The sequence below is a fragment of the Plasmodium vinckei genome, assembly GCF_900681995.1.
Source record: "Plasmodium vinckei vinckei genome assembly, chromosome: PVVCY_10".
In the NCBI taxonomy this organism is placed as follows: domain Eukaryota; phylum Apicomplexa; class Aconoidasida; order Haemosporida; family Plasmodiidae; genus Plasmodium; species Plasmodium vinckei.
The window spans coordinates 245426-265694 of NC_051302.1; the positions used below are offsets into that span (position 1 = coordinate 245426).

At 23.4% G+C, this 20269-nt stretch overlaps 4 protein-coding genes and 4 non-coding genes across 8 annotated transcripts; 5 read left to right on the forward strand and 3 right to left on the reverse strand.

Annotated features, from left to right (window-relative positions):
- Nucleotides 1-61: 61 nt before the first annotated feature.
- PVVCY_1000550 (conserved Plasmodium protein, unknown function) lies at nt 62-1768 on the forward strand (the record flags this gene model as incomplete). Its single annotated transcript, XM_008625511.1, has 1 exon — nt 62-1768. One exon carries the CDS (start codon nt 62-64, stop codon nt 1766-1768), a length of 1707 nt encoding a protein of 568 aa, XP_008623733.1.
- Nucleotides 1769-2546: 778 nt separating this feature from the next.
- PVVCY_1000560 (DNA mismatch repair protein MSH2, putative) lies at nt 2547-5111 on the forward strand (the record flags this gene model as incomplete). The annotated part of the gene is made up of 1 exon (XM_008625512.2): nt 2547-5111. The coding sequence occupies one exon, from the start codon at nt 2547-2549 to the stop codon at nt 5109-5111; it is 2565 nt and encodes an 854-aa protein (XP_008623734.2).
- Nucleotides 5112-5687: 576 nt separating this feature from the next.
- On the forward strand, nt 5688-5760 carry PVVCY_1000570. Its single transcript has one exon. It is a non-coding gene; the product is annotated as a tRNA-Thr (tRNA).
- Nucleotides 5761-6180: 420 nt separating this feature from the next.
- On the reverse strand, nt 6181-6252 carry PVVCY_1000580. Its single transcript has one exon. It is a non-coding gene; the product is annotated as a tRNA-His (tRNA).
- A 556-nt stretch (nt 6253-6808) lies between these two features.
- On the forward strand, nt 6809-6881 carry PVVCY_1000590. The gene has a single exon. It is a non-coding gene; the product is annotated as a tRNA-Lys (tRNA).
- Nucleotides 6882-7785: 904 nt separating this feature from the next.
- On the reverse strand, nt 7786-7858 carry PVVCY_1000600. Its single transcript has one exon. It is a non-coding gene; the product is annotated as a tRNA-Lys (tRNA).
- An 863-nt stretch (nt 7859-8721) lies between these two features.
- PVVCY_1000610 (conserved Plasmodium protein, unknown function) lies at nt 8722-14364 on the reverse strand (the record flags this gene model as incomplete). The annotated part of the gene is made up of 1 exon (XM_008625513.1): nt 8722-14364. One exon carries the CDS (start codon nt 14362-14364, stop codon nt 8722-8724), a length of 5643 nt encoding a protein of 1880 aa, XP_008623735.1.
- A 2490-nt stretch (nt 14365-16854) lies between these two features.
- Nucleotides 16855-19260, forward strand: PVVCY_1000620 (rhoptry-associated membrane antigen, putative; the record flags this gene model as incomplete). Its single annotated transcript, XM_008625514.1, has 6 exons — nt 16855-16945; nt 17210-17255; nt 17406-18652; nt 18836-18883; nt 19000-19050; nt 19175-19260. 6 exons carry the CDS (start codon nt 16855-16857, stop codon nt 19258-19260), a joined length of 1569 nt encoding a protein of 522 aa, XP_008623736.1.
- Nucleotides 19261-20269: the final 1009 nt, after the last annotated feature.

Genomic DNA, 20269 nt, shown 5'->3' on the forward strand with positions numbered 1-20269 from the left:
TTTTTGATTACAAAAATGAGGAGAAAAAAAATAGTAAGTCGATAAAACAATTTATATAACAATGGGAATGAATTCAGTAATGGTAAAAGAAAATATTCTGATTACACAAAAAATAATAGAAAAAATTAGTAAAATAAAAAAGGAAAACGTCTTTTATAATTGTATTCCTTACTATGATTTTATTTACAATAAATATAGAACTTACTTATCAATCGAATCTTGTTTTAATCTATTTTACTTACAAAACAAATATTTATTTATTCACAAAAATTTAATATATTATATATGCAACAAAGTTAATAATACTTCAATATATAGTATATTCAAAATAAAAAATGAATTTATAATAGATCATATATATAACTGCAATATCTATAAATATAAATGCAATTTCCAGACAAACTATTATAATTTTGTTCATAACATTTTATTGATTTCATCTATCCGATTATGTAGACCAATTCATTTATACTCGGATTATAATGTAGTGAATAATAAAAGAAAAGGAGAGGAGAATAAAAATATAAAATTGCATAATTTTCACAAATTTTACAATCCAAATAACTATACCATATTATTTAATCACAATAATAATAGTAGGGGTAGTCATAGTGAAAAATTACAAAAAATAAAATATCTAATAAAGCTATATAAATGCTTTAGTACTAATAATATACGACCATTCAATTTTTTAAATAAATATCTTCATTCTCTTTTTTCCTCAACGCATTTAAATGTGTCTGCAAAAGGTTTGTGTATGCACAATACAATAATTCAAAGGAATACCAACTTATCTTCCACCAATGAAATAAGGCTAGAAAGCATTCGAAAAGATAGTGAAAACAAATATGACTATAATAACAAGTCTAATAAGAATGCTCACACTAGTGATGATATATATAGGGAATACAATATGTGCGACCCAATTTTAAATATACAAAATATTAGTAAACTTTTGTTTTATTTATCAAAATGTGATGCATATTATTATGATATATTTTTTAATAAATATTATTATAACATATTTATTTATCTGCTTTCATTGCAAAAAGAAAAATATAGTACCACCTACACTTCAGATATAAATAAGAATAACATAATTTCAAAAAAAGATGAAGAAAAAATATATGACAATCTTATCATGAGTTTTATAATTTTTTTGTCTTCTTCTTATCTTATTAAAAATATTAAAAGAAAAATATCCTCTATAACTAAAATGATATATATATCTTCGATGTTGCTAAAATTGGTATGTAATTATGACTATTACAAATATTTTAAATCTACAAAAAATATTACAGAAAGCAGTTATGAGAAAAACATAATAAATATGAACAATAATAATTGTGATGAGAATAATTTTATATTAATCAATTTCGAAAACGTAAACTATTTATTCAATGCGTCTTATTTTAAAAAAATATTACTTTTAACATATATCATAAATAACATTATTCCCGATTTTGTCAAAAATATAGATAAAAATATTAATATGCCTATGACTAATTTGTTAATAAAAAACACTTTTAATATGCTTGATTGTATTCCACTATATGCTTTAAAACTAATTTATCACCAACTTTTTATATATCCCAAGCATAATCAAAGTCATAAAATTCTTAACAACAAAAAATCTTTGTTGGAAAAACAAATCCTTTTTAATGTTCAAGAAATTTTGAAAAAATATACAAACAATTATATGTGTCTTCTTGACACAACAAATTTTCATACACTCTTTTCAATAGATGCCCTCATAGTAAATAAGTAACCCCCAAAAGACCGATTTCCGTCATGTATTATCCTTTTTTCATTTCTTCTTGTCACCACAATATGTACACAGACATAATGCACACACGATGAAACAACATCTCATTTGCTATTTGTATATATTTTATCCCCTTGCATTTCCATTGTGAAATTATAATTTTTTTTTGTACCTTCTAAACTTTTATATGTAAATAACGTATTAATTAGTAAACAATTTACATATTTGTAAAAAAAAAAAAATTTTGTGAATAAAAACTTTTATAAGTTTGCCATGATTTGTGGCGTTTTAGATAAATAGTATTGAATTAATAGAATAAAAAATTTCATAATTTCAATAAAATATACATTCGCGGGCAGATTAGCATTATACGTAATGATAAAATTTGCACATAATACACATGTATTATATATAGACTTAAAGGCTACTTTATTTCTTCGTCTCAAAAATAAAGTAAAATATGCTGTTTAACAAATGAATTTTCTTTCCTTACTTCGCATATTCAAATATTAGTTTGATTTTTTTTCAGTTTTACCATAAAAGTAAAAACAGTGCATCATTTATTTTTCATGAAAATAAGATAACGTATTTAAATTTTACAAATTTTAATATTTTTTGTCTATAATAAAGTCATGCCTATCCACATTAAACGCATAAGGGAAAATTGAAAATAATAATATAAAGCTTGCTCGAATCAGGGAATGCCTATATACTTTATATAAGCATATGCAGATAACCGATCGACAAAAATAATATATATGAAAAGGTGAATATTCGTGGGATGATGGAAGATGACAATAAATTATTGGTTAGCTTAATATCGGAACTTAGGAATAGCATTAGATATGTAGGAATATGCATTTATAGTACCACAACGAATGAATTTTCGCTATCTGAATATATCGAAAATGATCATTTTACTACTCTAGAATCAATATTAATCCAAACAAACCCTGATTCACTAATATACTTACCATGTAATAATATATTAGATAATAAAAGAATACAATTAATTTGTAATTTATGTGAAATAAAATTATGTGAATTAAATAAAGACATTTTCCAAACTATGTCTATTGAAACAGATTTGGAAAAATTAATAAAAGTAAATGATAATGTAAAAAATTATGTATCTTTTTTAAATTTAACACTAGGATCCAAAGCATTATCTAGTATTATAAAATATTTAAATTTACTAAATGAAGATAGTGCAATAAATAAATGTACTCTAAAATGGTATAACATTAGTAAATATGTAAAATTAGATAAAGCAGCTATTTGCTCATTAAATATAAATACGTATATATCAAAAGAACAAAAAAATAATGCAGGAGGGTCTAACCAAATACTTTCACAAAGGAATGGTGGAAATACTATGACCTTGTATAAATTTTTAAATAGATGTAAAACAAAAATTGGGGAGAGAAAATTATTAAAATGGATAATGCATCCAATAAGGGATGAAAAAAAAATAAATCAAAGATTAGATATGGTTGAAATTATGAATGATGATCAAGCTTTGCGATCTATGATTCAAGCAGATTATCTTAGAAAAGTTTGTGATTTAGATTTGATTATTAAAAAATTAAAAATTGCCAACAATATTGTAAAAAATGGTAATATGTCTGATAATTACGGAGCTACACATAATAGGCCATATAGAAATTCTAATAATAAATGCACTATTGAAGATTTGGTAAAATTGTATGATACTGTTGTTGCATCAAAAAATATATATTATGCATTAAATGAATATAAAAATGATACACACAAACAAAATACCAAAAAAACCTTAGAAGAAAATTTTATAATCCCATTAGAATCTATAATTATTAGCTTAACTTCATTCCTAAAATTAATAGAATTAACTGTAGACTTCGATCAAGTAATAAAAAATCAATTTTTAATTTCTCCAAATTTTGATGATAATTTAATGGCCTTGTCAAAAGAAAAAGAAGAAATATATAAACAGATATTACATCATAGAGCAGAAGTCGAAGAAGACATTAATTATCTAAAAAGAGGAGATAGCAAATCTAAAAATACCAAAAATTATAGTTCTAATAATAGTGGTATGAAAGAAGATGTCAAATTAATAGATTGTAACACTAATGTATTTTTATTCAGATCGGTTAAAAAAGATATAGTATTTATACAACAAAGAAAAAAAACATACAATCAGGTTAGAGTAAATAAAAATGAAATATTATTCAATACAAATAAGTTAAGAGAATTATGTAAACAATATCAATATGCATTACATAGTTATAATATATCACAAGAACAATTAGCTAATAAAGCTATTGAAGTAGCTAGTTCCTATTGGGAACCATTTAATAAATTATCAAAAATTATTTCTCAAATAGATATATTTTGTTCTTTTGCTTATGTAATATCACAATGTATATCTACATACGTTCGACCAATTGTTGAACAAAATGGAAAGATACTTGAAATAAGAAATTCAAGGCATCCCTTAGTTGAAGCAAATTATTTACAAACACAAAATTTTATACCAAATGATATATATATGGATAAGGAAAATAATAGATTAAATATTATCACTGGCCCAAATATGGGAGGAAAAAGTACATATATAAGACAAATAGCTATAATATCCTTAATGGCACACATTGGCTGTTTTGTTCCAAGCACATATGCAAAAATACCAATATTTTCTCAAATTATGTGTAGAATAGGTTCATCAGATATTCAATTAAAAGGGATATCTACATTTTTTTCTGAAATGATTGAAGTATCTGCAATTATAAAAAATGCTGACAGCGATACTTTAGTTATTATTGATGAATTAGGAAGAGGGACATCAACATATGAAGGATTTGGTATTAGTTGGTCGGTTGCTAATTATTTATTAAATAACATAAAATGCTTGTGTTTGTTTGCAACTCATTTTCATGAAATATCAAATTTAGAGGACGAGTATGCAGCTGTCTCAAATAATCATGTGTCCGCAAAAATTGATGACGTAAAAAAAAAAATATCATTTCTTTACGAAATTAAAAAGGGATTTGCAGATAAAAGTTATGGGGTACATGTAGCACAAATAGCGAAACTACCTCAGAAAGTTATTGACAAATCATTTGAAAAGTCAAAAGAATTAGAATCAATTGAAAATAAACATTATTTTAAAAACAAACTTAAAAGTAACAATGATAATAATTCAATCGAATATGATCAAGCCAAAACTGAAATACATAACAAATCCGAGGCATGCTTAAAGGAGATATTTAAGGCAAATAATGAACAAGAATTTATTTCACTTTTTAAAAAAAATAAAGGATTATTAGTTGAATTACTTGGAAATGATAATTTTAGTTCCTTGTGAGAATAAGAATATGAACATTATTTTATTCCAATTTGGAAAATATGTAAACAAATAAGCAGATAAACAATTTAGTGTGAATATGCCACTTTTTTTTATCATCATAATTGATAGATAATAATATTTGAATAAAAAAAGACGCTCAATGAAGATTTTCATGGCTTTGTCCGGAAAATAAAGAACACCATTCATTTTTAATATCCGCATATATAAGTGGTTCATATTCTTTTTCCCATTCTTTAAATATGGAACTATATTCTAATAAGAATATAATTAACAGATCACATTATAAAACAGGATAAAATAATTTTTAAATTACCAAATGAGTCTTTCCCAAATTAAAGTTTTCCTTTCTTTTTTCATGCTTAGCTAGGTATGTATTTTTATATTTTTAAAAAATTAAATATTTTTAAATTTCATTGAAACATAATAAATTTACTATTAATATATACATTATGAATAAATTATTGTGTACAATTATTTATTATTAATTTTTAATAATTATATTTACAAAAAACAATAATATTTTGTTACTTAAAAAATATTAAATTTGGATATACAAAAATAAAAATTACGTATGCCTGCATAGCTTAGTTGGTAGAGCATCCGCCTAGTAAGCGGAAGGTCATCGGTTCGACTCCGGTTGTAGGCTAAGCTTTTTTTATTTAAGTTATATTAAGAGATAAATAAATATTATTTGTGTCATACAAAAATAATAGTTATATTTATTATAGCACACAAAAAATATGTTAAGTATGAATATATAATAAAAAGTATAAGCTGTGCTTAAAATATGGCCATATTAATAAGATAAGCAAAGAATTTATTATTTATAATGCTAAAATTATTTTTATGGTATTTTTTATATGGCAGTTTTATTTTCTTAAATATATAAGCACAATTAACTTTATCCCTACTTTATAAGCTTTATATTATTAATATAATATAAATTATAAAAACCCATTTTAAACTATAATTTTATTACAAATATACAAATTTATTATTATATTTGCATAGATTTATTATTTATTTAATTTAATTAAAATAAAATTATTTTAACAAAAGAAAATTTTGTCCAAAGCAGGATTCGAACCTGCGTTGCCACATCCACAGTGTGGAGTCCTAACCACTAGACGATTTGGACGCTAAATTATTATTTAATTTTTATATTTATAATACAATTTTTCCCCAAACAAATTAGCTTTTATAATTTATAAGAAAAATAAAATGATATAATTAAAACAATAAAATATTAAATTGTAGATAATATTTGTTTTTTTTTTTCATTTACTTATATATTTATTTATAATTATTTTTTATTTTGATATATTATGTATCCCTACCACATTTGATAGGCAATATGCAAAGGCTATTTATAATTTCAATAACAAATAAATAATTTACAATGATTAATTTTTTCTAATACTATATTTTATTTTATATTTTATTTATTTCTTTTTTTATATGCCATTTTAATATATCAAAATCATAAATACGCCATAGTATTATAATTTTACTGTGTTAAAATAAATAGTAATAATAATAAAATATCATTCTTTTGGAAATAAAAGTATAGGAACACAATCATTTTAATTCTATATATACATAATGTTGAATATTTGAGTAATATAAAAATGTTGAAAAAAATATATATTGGCATAATATGTTTTATAAAAGGCATATTGAAGAAAACTATGATTGCTACCTTAGCTCAGTCGGTAGAGCGCCAGACTCTTAATCTGGTGGTCAGGGGTTCGAGCCCCCTAGGTAGCTTTTTCATTTTTGTTTATTAAAAATAAATTTTTTATTGAGAGAACAATATTTTAAAATATATAAATGACTACATATCATATAATGTTGTAGTTTTATGTGCAAAAATATAATAATTATTAATTTTATTAAATATTACAAAAATATTTCAACATGAGGAAAATAAGGGCAATAATAAAATTATGTTACTAATACGATTAAAAAAAAATTTATAATTTTTACCCATTCAGTTCATTGCTCTTCAATTTATTATTAAAATGAAAACAAGTGTAATATAATTTTTAGCTTTTTAAAGATTGGAAAAATGAATCATTATTAACTATAATGAATGTGCATTGCTCCTATCGTCTAACAATATAAATAGGCATCATTGTAGCTTAAACTATTTTAAGCACATTTTTATATAATTTTGTTCCTTAGTTTTTAATTAAGTATGAACAAACTTTTAGTGTTTAAGAAAAGAATACAACGTTGGTCTAAAATAAACCGATTATTTCTTGTAAACATACAATATAATATGTCACATAAAATGGTAAAGGAAAGATTATTTTATATTTGGCCTTCATTGGAAAATATCGAAAGTTAAAAAAATAATTGGAATTTGCATTCTTATAATACAACAATATTTTTAATAGTAATATAATAGTAAAAAATAATAAATGAGATAAATTAATTTGATATAATAATATATACTGTAAATTATTCATATATAAATACGTTTTTTATACGAAAAGGAATTAAGGAAATGAAAAGGGTATTTACATATAATTAATATATTTTTAATTTTTTAATTTATATTTTAAATAAATTAAAATTAATTTAATAAATTTATTAATATTGCAAGTTTATTGTCTTTTATAAAAAAAATTTGAATTAAAAAAAAAGTTAGAAAGCTTATTTTTTTATTAGCCTCCTAGGGGACTCGAACCCCTGACCACCAGATTAAAAGTCTGGCGCTCTACCGACTGAGCTAAAGAGGCAGTTAATGTTTCATACTTACGATAAATTAATTTCTTTATTTTTTCTCTTTTTCGATAAATTTTAAGCATGGTATATATTTTATTGCTCCGTTTTAGTAAACATTTTTTTATATATAAAGAATGTTAAGGGTAAAATCAAACTGTAAAAATTGTATATAATAATGTATCCATAATTAATAATTCCCAATTTGTGATATTAATGTGAATAAATAATTTTTATCAAAAAAAATATAATTTTTATATATTCTAAAAAATATGATTATAATACCCCTTTTAAATTATGAAAAGAATATATTTGTTGCTTTTGCTGTTTTGACAATTTTTTCCATCTTTTGTTGTAAATAAATCAAAATTGCTAATAATATAAAAACTTTTAAGGGTTTTATAAAATAATGATAAATATGCTATATATTATTTGCACATTTACGTAATGTCGTATGTCCTTTGTTAAATTATGGCTATATAAAAGATATTCATTTTAACGCTTTAAAAGAGTAGTTAAAAAAAGGTTTAATAAAATTATGGAATTAAAAAGAGTATATAAATAAATATTCTTAATAAAGATTGTGTTATTTAAAAAAATCAGTGAAATGTAACATAAAGACAAATATACTTTATTTTTATATGTTCTGTTTATACGCTTAGAACGAGGAAATACGCAATTATGCTAGCGAATAAACATATATATATCTACACTTAAAAAAAGGAAAAAAAGCGGCATATATGCTCATAATACCGAAATAATTTTATGATAATTGTAGATATATCATAAAGTCATGTGGAAATTTCTTTTTTTTTAACAAAATCGGGGTTAAAAAATCATCTTCCCAATTACTTATAAAAAAAATAGGATAGTTTTTAAATTATTTGTTTTCGTTTTCATTTGGGTTTGCATTATTATGCATTATTGTATTTGTTCCGATATATAATTCTTTACCCATATTTTCATTTCTGTTAATATAGAATTGATTGCCCACGTTTTGATTCATATTATTTTGCAAATAACTTTCCATGTGCGGGTTTATATTAAATTGGCCATAATTATTCATAGGATATTGTGAATTAGGTTGGTGATAACTTCTTACATGCATATTAGGAACTGGTTGCTGATAACTTCCTACTTGCATATTAGGAGCTGAATGTTCATAATTTCCTATTGGAATATTAGGAACTGGTTGCTGATAACTTCCTACTTGCATATTAGGAACTGGTTGCTGATGACTTCCTACTTGCATATTAGGAACTGGGTGTTCGTAATTTCTTACTTGCATATTAGGAAATGGTTGCTCGTAATTTCCTACTGGAATATTAGGAGCTTGGTGTTCATAATTTCCTACTTGAGTATTAGGAGCTGGGTAGTCATAATTTCTTGGTTCTTGGCTTGGCTGAATGTCATTTCCGATATGTGAATTCGAATATGTTTCCTCATAACACTTTCCTTGTGGAGCTACATCTAATTGATCGTAAGCTCCCAATGTTTTATCTGGTTGGTCATTCATGTTGTGTGTTTTATTTTTGTTGTTAAAAAAACTCAAGTTTTCAATATTCTCCATGTACTTACTACATCCTTTAACATTATTGTATAGATATATTAACAGATCAGAAAATTGTTCAACCTTATTTTGTAAGATTTTATTTTCATTATTTATTTTTTCGTAATTATCCAACATTTTTATATGCTCCCTTTTTAATTCATCCATATTGTTATTTATAAGAACTTCATGTTCTTTTTCTCGCAAAGAATTTTTATTTTTTAACATAATATTTTCTTCTTCTATTTTTTCTGATTTTTCTTTAATCAATAAATAAGAGTATAAAATATTATTTATTATGTCATTTTTTTTTTCAATCATTTTATTTAAGTATAGTTTTTCTTCTATATATTTAAGTTCGTCTTCATGTTGTTTTTTCCTCATATTATTAATATCATCCATCATTTTTTTTAATTTTTCTCTCTTGTTTTTTCCTTTTCTTTTATTTTTTTCATCGTTGAGATAATAATTACTTGAGTCTGAGCTTCTATCACTGCTATCTCTTTCATCATCATACATATATATTAAGGATGGAGATCTTGTTTTCCTTCTATTTTTCCCTTTTTTATTTCTACTTCCTCTATTTGCACTACTATTTGGAAGATATTTTGTTTTTCTATTAATTTGATTGCTTTGCATCGATTCACTATTCTCATCATCTTCTGTTTTATTCGACTCTTTGTCGAAATCACTGTTTTCATAATTTTCCTCATCTGTGTAATTTTGTTCAATTTCATAAGAACTCTCTGAACCCGTTTCTCCATTTGATAATCCATTGTTCATTTCATAATATTTAGATTTTTTCTTAGATGCATCATTTAAGCAATCCTTATAATTTGATCCCTTTTTGGAGGTATTTTTTATTCGTCTTCTTTGCCTTCTTCTTTTTTCAAATCCACCCAAGCTATTTCTTTCCCCTGCTTCCTTTTTGCTTTCATTAAAAAAGTATGTTAATATATTATGATGAATAAAACTGGAGTAAATATAATGAATAAAATAAAGATCCTTTTGATATGAATAAAACAGAAAGTATTTATCTTTTTTAATGTGTAATACACTTTGTATATCTTGCTCGACGATTTTACTTTTTTGTGTAAATGCACAAAAAAAATATTTATTGTCAAATTTATATTTTATAAAATCATTTAAAAAATTATATAAGTTATTAAACATATCTTTTTCTATAATTACGTTTATAACTTTATTTTTTGCCTTATCATTTTGTTCTTTAAATAAATAAATGCTAACATAAGCGCATATTAAGCAACTTACTCGTTTTTCCACATACTTATTTCCTAAAAGGGAAATCATTAGTTTTATTCTCTTTTCACTATTATTAATGTTGTTTTGACATAAAAAATTGTATATTCTATATATTAATATATTTTTATTAAACCTGTTATTTAATTTTTTAAAATACTTCTTTTCTTTTCCATTATACATATGCACATACATACAGTTATAATAAATAATCTCTTCAAAATTTATATTGAAATTGTTTAAAACCTTATTATCATCTTTGTTGCCATTTTCTTCACCCTTCACATTAATGCTACTAGAAGTAAGATTACATATCTTATGTATCAATTCTAGGTCTTTCATATATTTATAGAAAAATAATTTTTTTCTTTCTACCTCGTTTTCAATGTGTTTTTTCTTAGTGCAGTCATTCTTCTCTCCTTTATCAACTAGCTTGTTCAAATTGGTTATAAATTTTTTGAAATATAACGATTTTTTCTTGATTTTATTCATTATATAAGAAACATAATAATAGAATAAATTTTTTTGAACAAAAAAAACATAATTTAAATATTTAGATATATTACTATGCTTTTCACATAAGCACATAAAAAATTCGTATATATAATTTTGGATTACATTTTTTTTATCGAAAAAAAATATTATCAACAACATATCAACGTATTTAATACGATTCAAATTGTTTATATAATAATTTAGCATATGCTCATAATAGAAATATTTGTTTTGACGATAATTTTTTAGAATAAAGTTAGTTTCTTCTCCGTGTGCATCTGATTCAAGGGTATCAAAACTTTTCGACTTGTTTATCTTTGTATATGCACTACTGTTATTAGAACTTTTAGTAGTATTAAAGTGACTAAAAATAAATTCAGAACAATATTTTTCATCTTCGTACAAAAATTTACAGCATATACTCAAAATGTTTCTAACATTTGTGTGAATAAACGTTTTAAACATTTCAAGCATTTCATTATTTAGGTTGCTCAGTCCGTTATTATAATTTGGTGATCCCTTTTCATAACCACTCCAGCTATCACCCAAGTTACTTCCTTCCGCAGCTTCTAATTTTTTATATGAGCCAATAACTGTATGGCTTCCAGTATCACTATGTGGAAATTCTCTTTTCGGGGTACCCAAATTATTATCGGACTTATTAGATTCACGAGCTTCTATGAACCTTTTATTATTTTTAGAAGCATATTTAGATATATTTGTTAAATATATCAGCAGTAATTTAAAGAGGAAAAAAATAGAACCTTCAAAAAATTTTCCACGCTGAAATATTGGTAATAATTTTTTTAAGTTAATATCTACTGATCTATTTTCCTTACTCACTTTTACTATGTTATATATAATATCAATAAAAGTGCTCATAATAAACAAAGAATTATTATAAAATTTGTGGAAAAAATTTTTATATACATATATATTTATATTATATAAATTGAGAACTAATTTAATAAATTCGTCTAATATATTTAGCTCATAAATATACTTCAAAACAAAATCACTATTTATTATTAAACAATGAAGAAGTAATAAACTACTTTTAATATCTATGTTTACTGAAATATTGTCAAGATATACTTCTATAGAATTATACTTTTCATCCACATCTGTGCTTTTTTTCTTTATTTCTATAAAATTCGAATCGTTTAATTTTCCATTACTACTGATACTTTCATTAATACATTGCAAGCTTTTACTTATATAGTCATTCGAATCGATTATCTTTATATTTTCCTTTTCAATTTCACTATTTTCATATACTTCATCAATAAAACACCGGATCTTTGTTTTTGGATTTATCTGAACAAAATGTGTATCACTATGTAAAAAAAATAATTCATCAAAGTTGTTAAATAAATAAATGTGTTCTTCTTTTATCGTTTTTAATATACATTCAATTACTCTTTCATAAGTTATAATATTTTTAATTTCACTATTATTTTTCGATATTAATAATAACAATAAAATAATTTCATTTATTAGGTAGGCATTTTGATTTGAACTCATTAATGTTATTAGTTCACAAACAAAATTGTTTCTATTTAGTACTAACTTATCTATGGTATTTCTTAAAGTACGGATTTTATTATTTCGAAACATAATTAAACATATATTTTCCTCACAAAAATCGATTTTTTTTTTTTTTTTTTTATCCCCATCAAATTCTTCGTTAACACTTATTATATCATTTGAAACATCAGAACTAAAGTAGTACACACTGTCCTTATTTGGATCATCGTTACTACTTCGAGCATTGTCACTATTCGTGTTGATGTTTTCTATGTTATTTTTATCCCCATCATTAAAAATGTTCCTGTTTGAATCAGATTGAGGGTTTATGTTAATTGATGATGCATTAGAACAATTTTTGATCGAATTGCTCTTTTCTTGTTTTTCATTTTGATATGGTCTTCTTATATTTTCACTAATAATAGAAATATCTGCATCATTTTTGTTACCAATTTTTGTTTTATTTTTCCCCGCATTTTCTACAGATTTAAAATTTGTGTTAATATCATCAGAATATGAACAGGAGGAACTGGAGTGGCTCAAATCATGCGAGTCTGTCACTAATTCATATAAGTTACTTTTCTGATCTACTGTTTTAAGTTTTTTTTGAATTAAGAAATCATTATCATGATTAAATATATAAGATTTAAATGTTTTATTCAAAGGAATTGAATGAAATTCCTTATTTTCATTTATATAATAATTATCATTTTTATTTTTGTAAACAATTTTATCGCTTGAATAATTAAACGGATAATTAATATAATCAGTGTAATAATATTTTCCTTTCCTTAGCTTATTAATTATTAGCATGTATTGATCATGCAAGTTTGTCACAAGTTTATTTTGGTCATTTAAATTAATGTTGTTGTTTATTTTGTTAATATGATTATTACTATTGCTACTAGAACCCTCTGTGTAATATTCGCTGTATAAAATTTGAAAAAATTTTACACTAAACAAATTATAATAATAACATGAATTAATATTGTCTGAATAAACAACATTTTCATATAAATAAAAATAAAAATTTATATTGTCATAGATATATAATTTTTGTAACAACAATATAATTTCATATTTAATAAATATAGAATTTTCAAACTCTAAATAAAAGAGATCAAACAGAATATCGCAGTTGTGTGTTTCTTTAAATAATGTATTTAAATAATTTATATATATTTTTAATTCATTACAATCTATTCTTATATTTTTTGTATGAAACATGTCTTTATTCAAACTAATTATTTTATTCAAAACTTCTGAACTATTCAAAATAATTTCTTCAAAGAGATCCCATATATTATTTTTTTGTAATATTTCATTCTCCTTTTTTTTTTCAGTTTTTAACTTGTTTAATAAGCTACTACATGTAATTAATATTTTACAAAATTCTTTAATATGTGATATATTTATTTTCTCATCTTTTAATTCATCAGGTTTTTTATTTTTTACCTTTTCACTATGTGTTACAATTTTATTTACTGTTTTTAAATACTCCTTAATATTTACTACATAATTGTTATCAGGAAAATTATTTCCATCATCATCACTATCATCAACAATAGTTTTATCAACTATGTCGTTCAAATCTTTTAGCCATTTATCTAAACCATCATTTACGTTTTCTTTGTTTACCCGGCTTTCTTTACTGCTTACTTTTTGTAACTTCTTAAATAAATGGTAAGCCATTAAAAGTAAGGTTCGATTTTAAAACATAACAAGAAAATGAACAAGCCAACCACGTTTTATTTTTTAAAAATTTCGTGGGAATGGCGAAAAAGCCAACAAAAAGTTCACCGAAAAAATGCGGCAACAGTTAAATTAAAAAAAAAACGCATATACCAACTTATGTGTACATCAAGATATATGCTGTTCAGAATAAAATAATTCGTTAGTTTGCTCTAAATATTTTGTAAAGCTTTTAATATGCTATTATTTCTTATATTTTTGTCACGAGCCCTTTCGAATATTATTATCTTCACTATATTATTAGTAATTTCCAGTAAGTTTGTGATGGCTTTGCACTAAATTACCAGGAGCCTTTGATTAAGCTATTACTTCTTAATATATTATATATATTTTTTTTATTGATATTAAAAATGTTGTATTTTTTAAGATGGCAATGAAATCTTATGAAAAAATACGTAATAAAAATTAAGTTAAACCTACAAGCGTTTTAATTTTTACCTTATATAGCTACCCAGCATATTTTTATTAAGGTTTAATCATTATGTGAATAATATGCATATATAATATACGCACTCCCTCAAGTATATATGTTTATAATTCCAGTTAATAATGTATATATATATCTCAGCACTTTGTATATTTTATTTCATACATAAATGCTAATCTTAAATTACGATTTTTTTTACTCTTATGTGATTTTTTTTAATAATAAATCGTATTAAGAAAATTCAAATAATATTAATTTTTTTTATTTCAGTTTTAGATATTTACAGAATATACCGAAAGATTTAATTATTTTCATACACAACGTACGTAATATGAGCTATTACTAGGGCGTGTATTTAACTATCATTACAGTTGACAAAGTTTCATTAATAATTTTATCACATTATATAATGGAATATCCATATTTGGAAAAAATACAAAATATTAAAATATAAAATAATCATTTTTTTTCTATAAAATATGCAAATATTTTGAATTATCCTTTTTTTCGTTTCCTTTGACACATAACTTTTATCGTTATAAAGTTATGGATTCAATAGAACTTCATTTCTATCCCAATTCGAACACCCATATATTCTAAAACCATAAAGTGCAAACTAGCCTTAAAAAGGCATCATCAAAAAATATAATAGCTAAATCGTAATAATAAAAAAAGTAATACATTAACAACTTCTGATTTGTTTCTAAAAAAATATATATAATATATCATAATACGGGACAAAAGTATTTTTATCGTAATAATTTATTCATGCATAATATGTCTATAAATTAAAAATTATTTCCCACAATATTAAGGCTATGCATGTAACATTACATATAAGGGTACATTAATTAACATTTTTTTTCTTCACACCTATTTTCGGTTATCAATATATACATAAGTATTTTGGGCATATATTCGTATGTGCATTGTAATTACTACCCAAAAACAGAATTAGTTATCGTTGTGCACATCTATAAAATAAAAATAATGATGCATTTTGAATATTTCCTTAAAGCGCCATATCTATACAATATACTGAAAATGCTAAATATATGAAATGTGCTATATAAAATAACTATATCATATGGAATACCAATATTTTGCATGTAAAATATATAATGGTAATATATAACGGGGAATTAAATAAAAATAATGTAGCAAACAATTTATTAAAAAAAAACGGGTATAGAATGCTGCCACCCAGTGCAGCTACAAAGTAATATGTACGCTATGTACATTCAATAAATTATATAACCAAATATAACATATAAACTTATGAGATATTTTATTTTTTTTACAATATGAATAATTAAAAATAGCAGGCACTTCACATGCATAATAAAATTATTCTTCTTGTATATGCATATAGTCCAAACGAATTTAGTAAAATGGAAATTTATAAAAAAGACACAAAAAAAATTAGAAAAATCGTAATGTAGCATAATAAATGTGGTATTATCAATAGAAATATAATTCCAAATATATTGTCTACAAAAAATAATAATGGAAAAATTACTTAAACATGTTAATTAGTAATATAAGTGAAAATAGTTATTTTTTCTCCTGCATTTTTTTTTGCATTTTTTTTCATTTAATATAATTATACTTTTATGCATATATTTATTTTCTGGTGTGTTTGTTCTATGATTATTACACCTATTGTTTAAGTTAACACTTCAATAACATTATTATATATTTAATTAAAAATTATAATAGAAAACTGTATTTGAAAACACTGTCTAAATGTGTATTAATAAAATTACGCATGCTACTTTTATTTATATATTTTTTTAATATTACAAATAGTATATGATATGTAGCAAAATTTATTTTTAATTTATAAATAAGTTTTAGTAGTACATATTTATCATTATTATTATTTGTTTAATTGGAAAACTATAAATACACAAATATTTATTGACACCAAATTATAAAGAATAATTCTGCACGTTATTTTATTATTATTATTTTTTTTTTTTGTTTTTTAATTTTCAATAAACATGAAGATTCTCTTATCTTTACTCGTTTTTCAAAATATTACAACATATTTTGATAATTTTAAAAATGCTGCCATTATAGAAAACAATGGAGGTACTGAAAATTCCAATGCGTATATATATACATGTGTTAGTATGGTTGTATACATTTTTGCATATATCTATGTTGCATATATATACATACGTAGATGTAATATTTTCATCAACGTAGACTTGTTTTACAAGTTAATGAAATGCAATGTGTTATTTTTTCTATGAAAAGAGATATTGTATTTACCATACTATTATAATATTTAGAAGATTCTTTCGATTTATTTATTTTTCATTCATCCAATTTATAATTTATTTTTTTTTTTAGGAAACATTCAATATATCAATGAAAACATCGTTAGCAGCATAAATAAGTATTTTTTTGAAAAAATATAATTTAAAAATTGTGATTCTTATTTATTTAATTTATGCACATCATTTATCTACTTATTTAAATAAATAGTAAAACAATGAATTAATAAACACATAAAAAATTATACTTTAAAATTTAAATAATTTTGCAGGATAAGTAGACAGTTAAATGAGGATATAGAACTTAGTAAATATGATTTGATTACAGACAAATATTATTATGATTCTAATGCCCAAAAGGATTATTATGATGCAAAAGAATTCAAAAGGGATTTAGGCTCTTTTGGAACTGACAATGAAAATAAAAATAAAGAAAGCTTTTTAAAAGATAATAATGAAAAAGACAACGATGAAAATGGTAAAAGCTTCTTAGAAACTGATGAGTATGATGACGATAATGAAAAAGATGAAGACAACGAATATGAAGAAAGCTTCTTAGAAACTGACGAATATGATGAAGAAGCTGACAATGAAAAAGATGAAGACAATGAATATGAAGAAAGCTTTTTGGAAACTGATGAATATGATGAAGAAGCTGATAATGAAAAGGATGAAGATGAACATGACGAAAGCTTTTTAGAAGCTGACGAATATGATGAAGAAGCTGATAATGAAAATGATGAAGATAATAAAAATGAAGAAAGCTTTTTAGAAGCTGACGAATATGATGACGATAATGAAAATGATGAGAGCTTCTTAGAAACTGATGAATATGATGAAGAAGCTGACAATGAAAAAGATGAAGACAATGAATATGAAGAAAGCTTCTTAGAAACTGACGAATATGATGAAGAAGCTGATAATGAAAAGGATGAAGATATGGATGATGACAACTATGCAAATAATATTAATTCATCAATAACTGCTCAATCGTTTATTGAAACAAACGACATATATTCCGACGATTTATTTGATAGTGAAGAAACTATAAAAGATGCTGTTAAAAAAGGAAACAAAAATAAGAATTCAAGCGCAAGCTCAATAAATGATAGTACTAAAGACATGATTAAAAAATTAAATAAAACTGGAAGCACCGAATTTAAAAACAACCAATCACTAAGAAGTCACAATAAAAATTCAACAAAATCAAACATTGAGGACATAAAAGCTAAAAATACCAAAAATAACATGGATCAAACAAATTTAGAAGAACATGGATTCTTAAATGATGAATTTGCATCCGATATGATGCCTAGTGTTTTTGATGCTGTTGCACCAAAATTCCATAAAAAAGAAAAATTAGGCAATGAATCTACCAAAAACAATTTAAAAAGTAACACCTCCGCTAAAAATCTAAAACATGTTCCTTATAAAAGAGGAGAAAACCAAATATTCCCTCATATACACACAGATGCTTATAAAAAAAATAAAAAATTAGACGAAATATTGGAAGAATATGGTAAGTAGATATAAAAATGATTTCCCGAGAGGCAAAAAATAAAGTTAGATAATAAAAAATTATATAATAATGACAAAACAATGACATGCTTTTATTTATCGATCTTTATTTGATATTTTTTGCTAAATATTTCTTATATTTTGAGTGTTGTTTATTTTATTTTTTCTAATTTTCACACCACAGAGAAAGAGCTTTCAGGTGACGATATGATGGAGTTAGAAAGCCACAATGGTATGCTAAATAAATGAGACTGATAAAAAAAAAATAAATATCTTCATTATTCACACATGAATATTTATTTTCTTTTTATATATCTACATATCTATATTTCTGATTATTTTTTTTAGAAGAAGATACCCCCATAATTGGCGAAACAGACGATCCTGATAATGATGATGGTAACTATTCATATTTATCCTCTTTTTGAGATTGTTTTTGTTCATTGGGAATTCTTTAGTATTCCTGAGTATGTCATATACTTGTATTCTTATGCATTTATTTTTATTTTTTTCACTTTTTCAGATCCAAATGAGCCTAATTCTAGTTCCATAAGTTTCTTAAGCTCTCTCACACTTATTATTTTAGGACTTTTATATATAATGAACTAAAAAAATACTAATTGGATTATATATAAATAAAATAAGGAAGTTATATGACACGCTATATTAGCATGCATACGCAGACACATATATACAATACTGCATAAAAGCATATGCATGTGCGTATCATAATGTTTTCATAATTACGTTTTTATTTTTGTTTTTTTGCTTTTGGTTTTTCCATTTTATTTCTTATCACATTGTTACATATATAATAATTCAAGATGAAGTAAATTATTAAATGCAAAAAAGAAAAAAAAGTAAAATGTGATAGAATAGATATATATATTTTTTCTAATTTTAATACATTTTTAGTCTTTTTTAATTTTTTATTTAGACATCGTGTACATATATAATTCTATATGTGTTTTATTTTGTTTCCTTTCGGTTGAAAAGTTTTTTTTTTGCCGTATTTTGTTTTTATATTATTATTAATATCATATAAATATAGTCTCCATATCGATAATCACGGCAAAATGTAAATATTATTGCATGCCATTTTTGTTTGTTTGTTTGTTTTTAATGAATAAAAACTTCCAAAACTGTGAAATTTATAGTATCTATGCTTAATATGTTTTAAAAACTATTTTTTTTAATAACTATATGTATATTAAAAAATGTACACATGTTTAACAAAATGGGAATCAATGTGAAAATATGTAATTTCCATTTATTTCTCAATTTTCTATGAAATGGTTTCAAAGGATTTTTCAAAAGGAATTATTTTACAACCAGATAGACTAACCGGCAACAACGTTTTTTTTTCGTATTATATATGATAAGAAAATTACTATTTTTAAAAAAAGGAAAGAATAAATATTTCGTATTACGCTCACAACATATAGTACTCTTCTATATTTGAGAGTTGAGTATAAAGTGGGAAGAACAATATTCCCCTAGATGTATTACTTATATTAATTTTGAAATACTTTGGAAAAAGTATGCATATGCATATATACATTTGTTCCCAATAAAACTAGGCAATTATGAGTGAAAAATTTATGGTTACTCATTGATC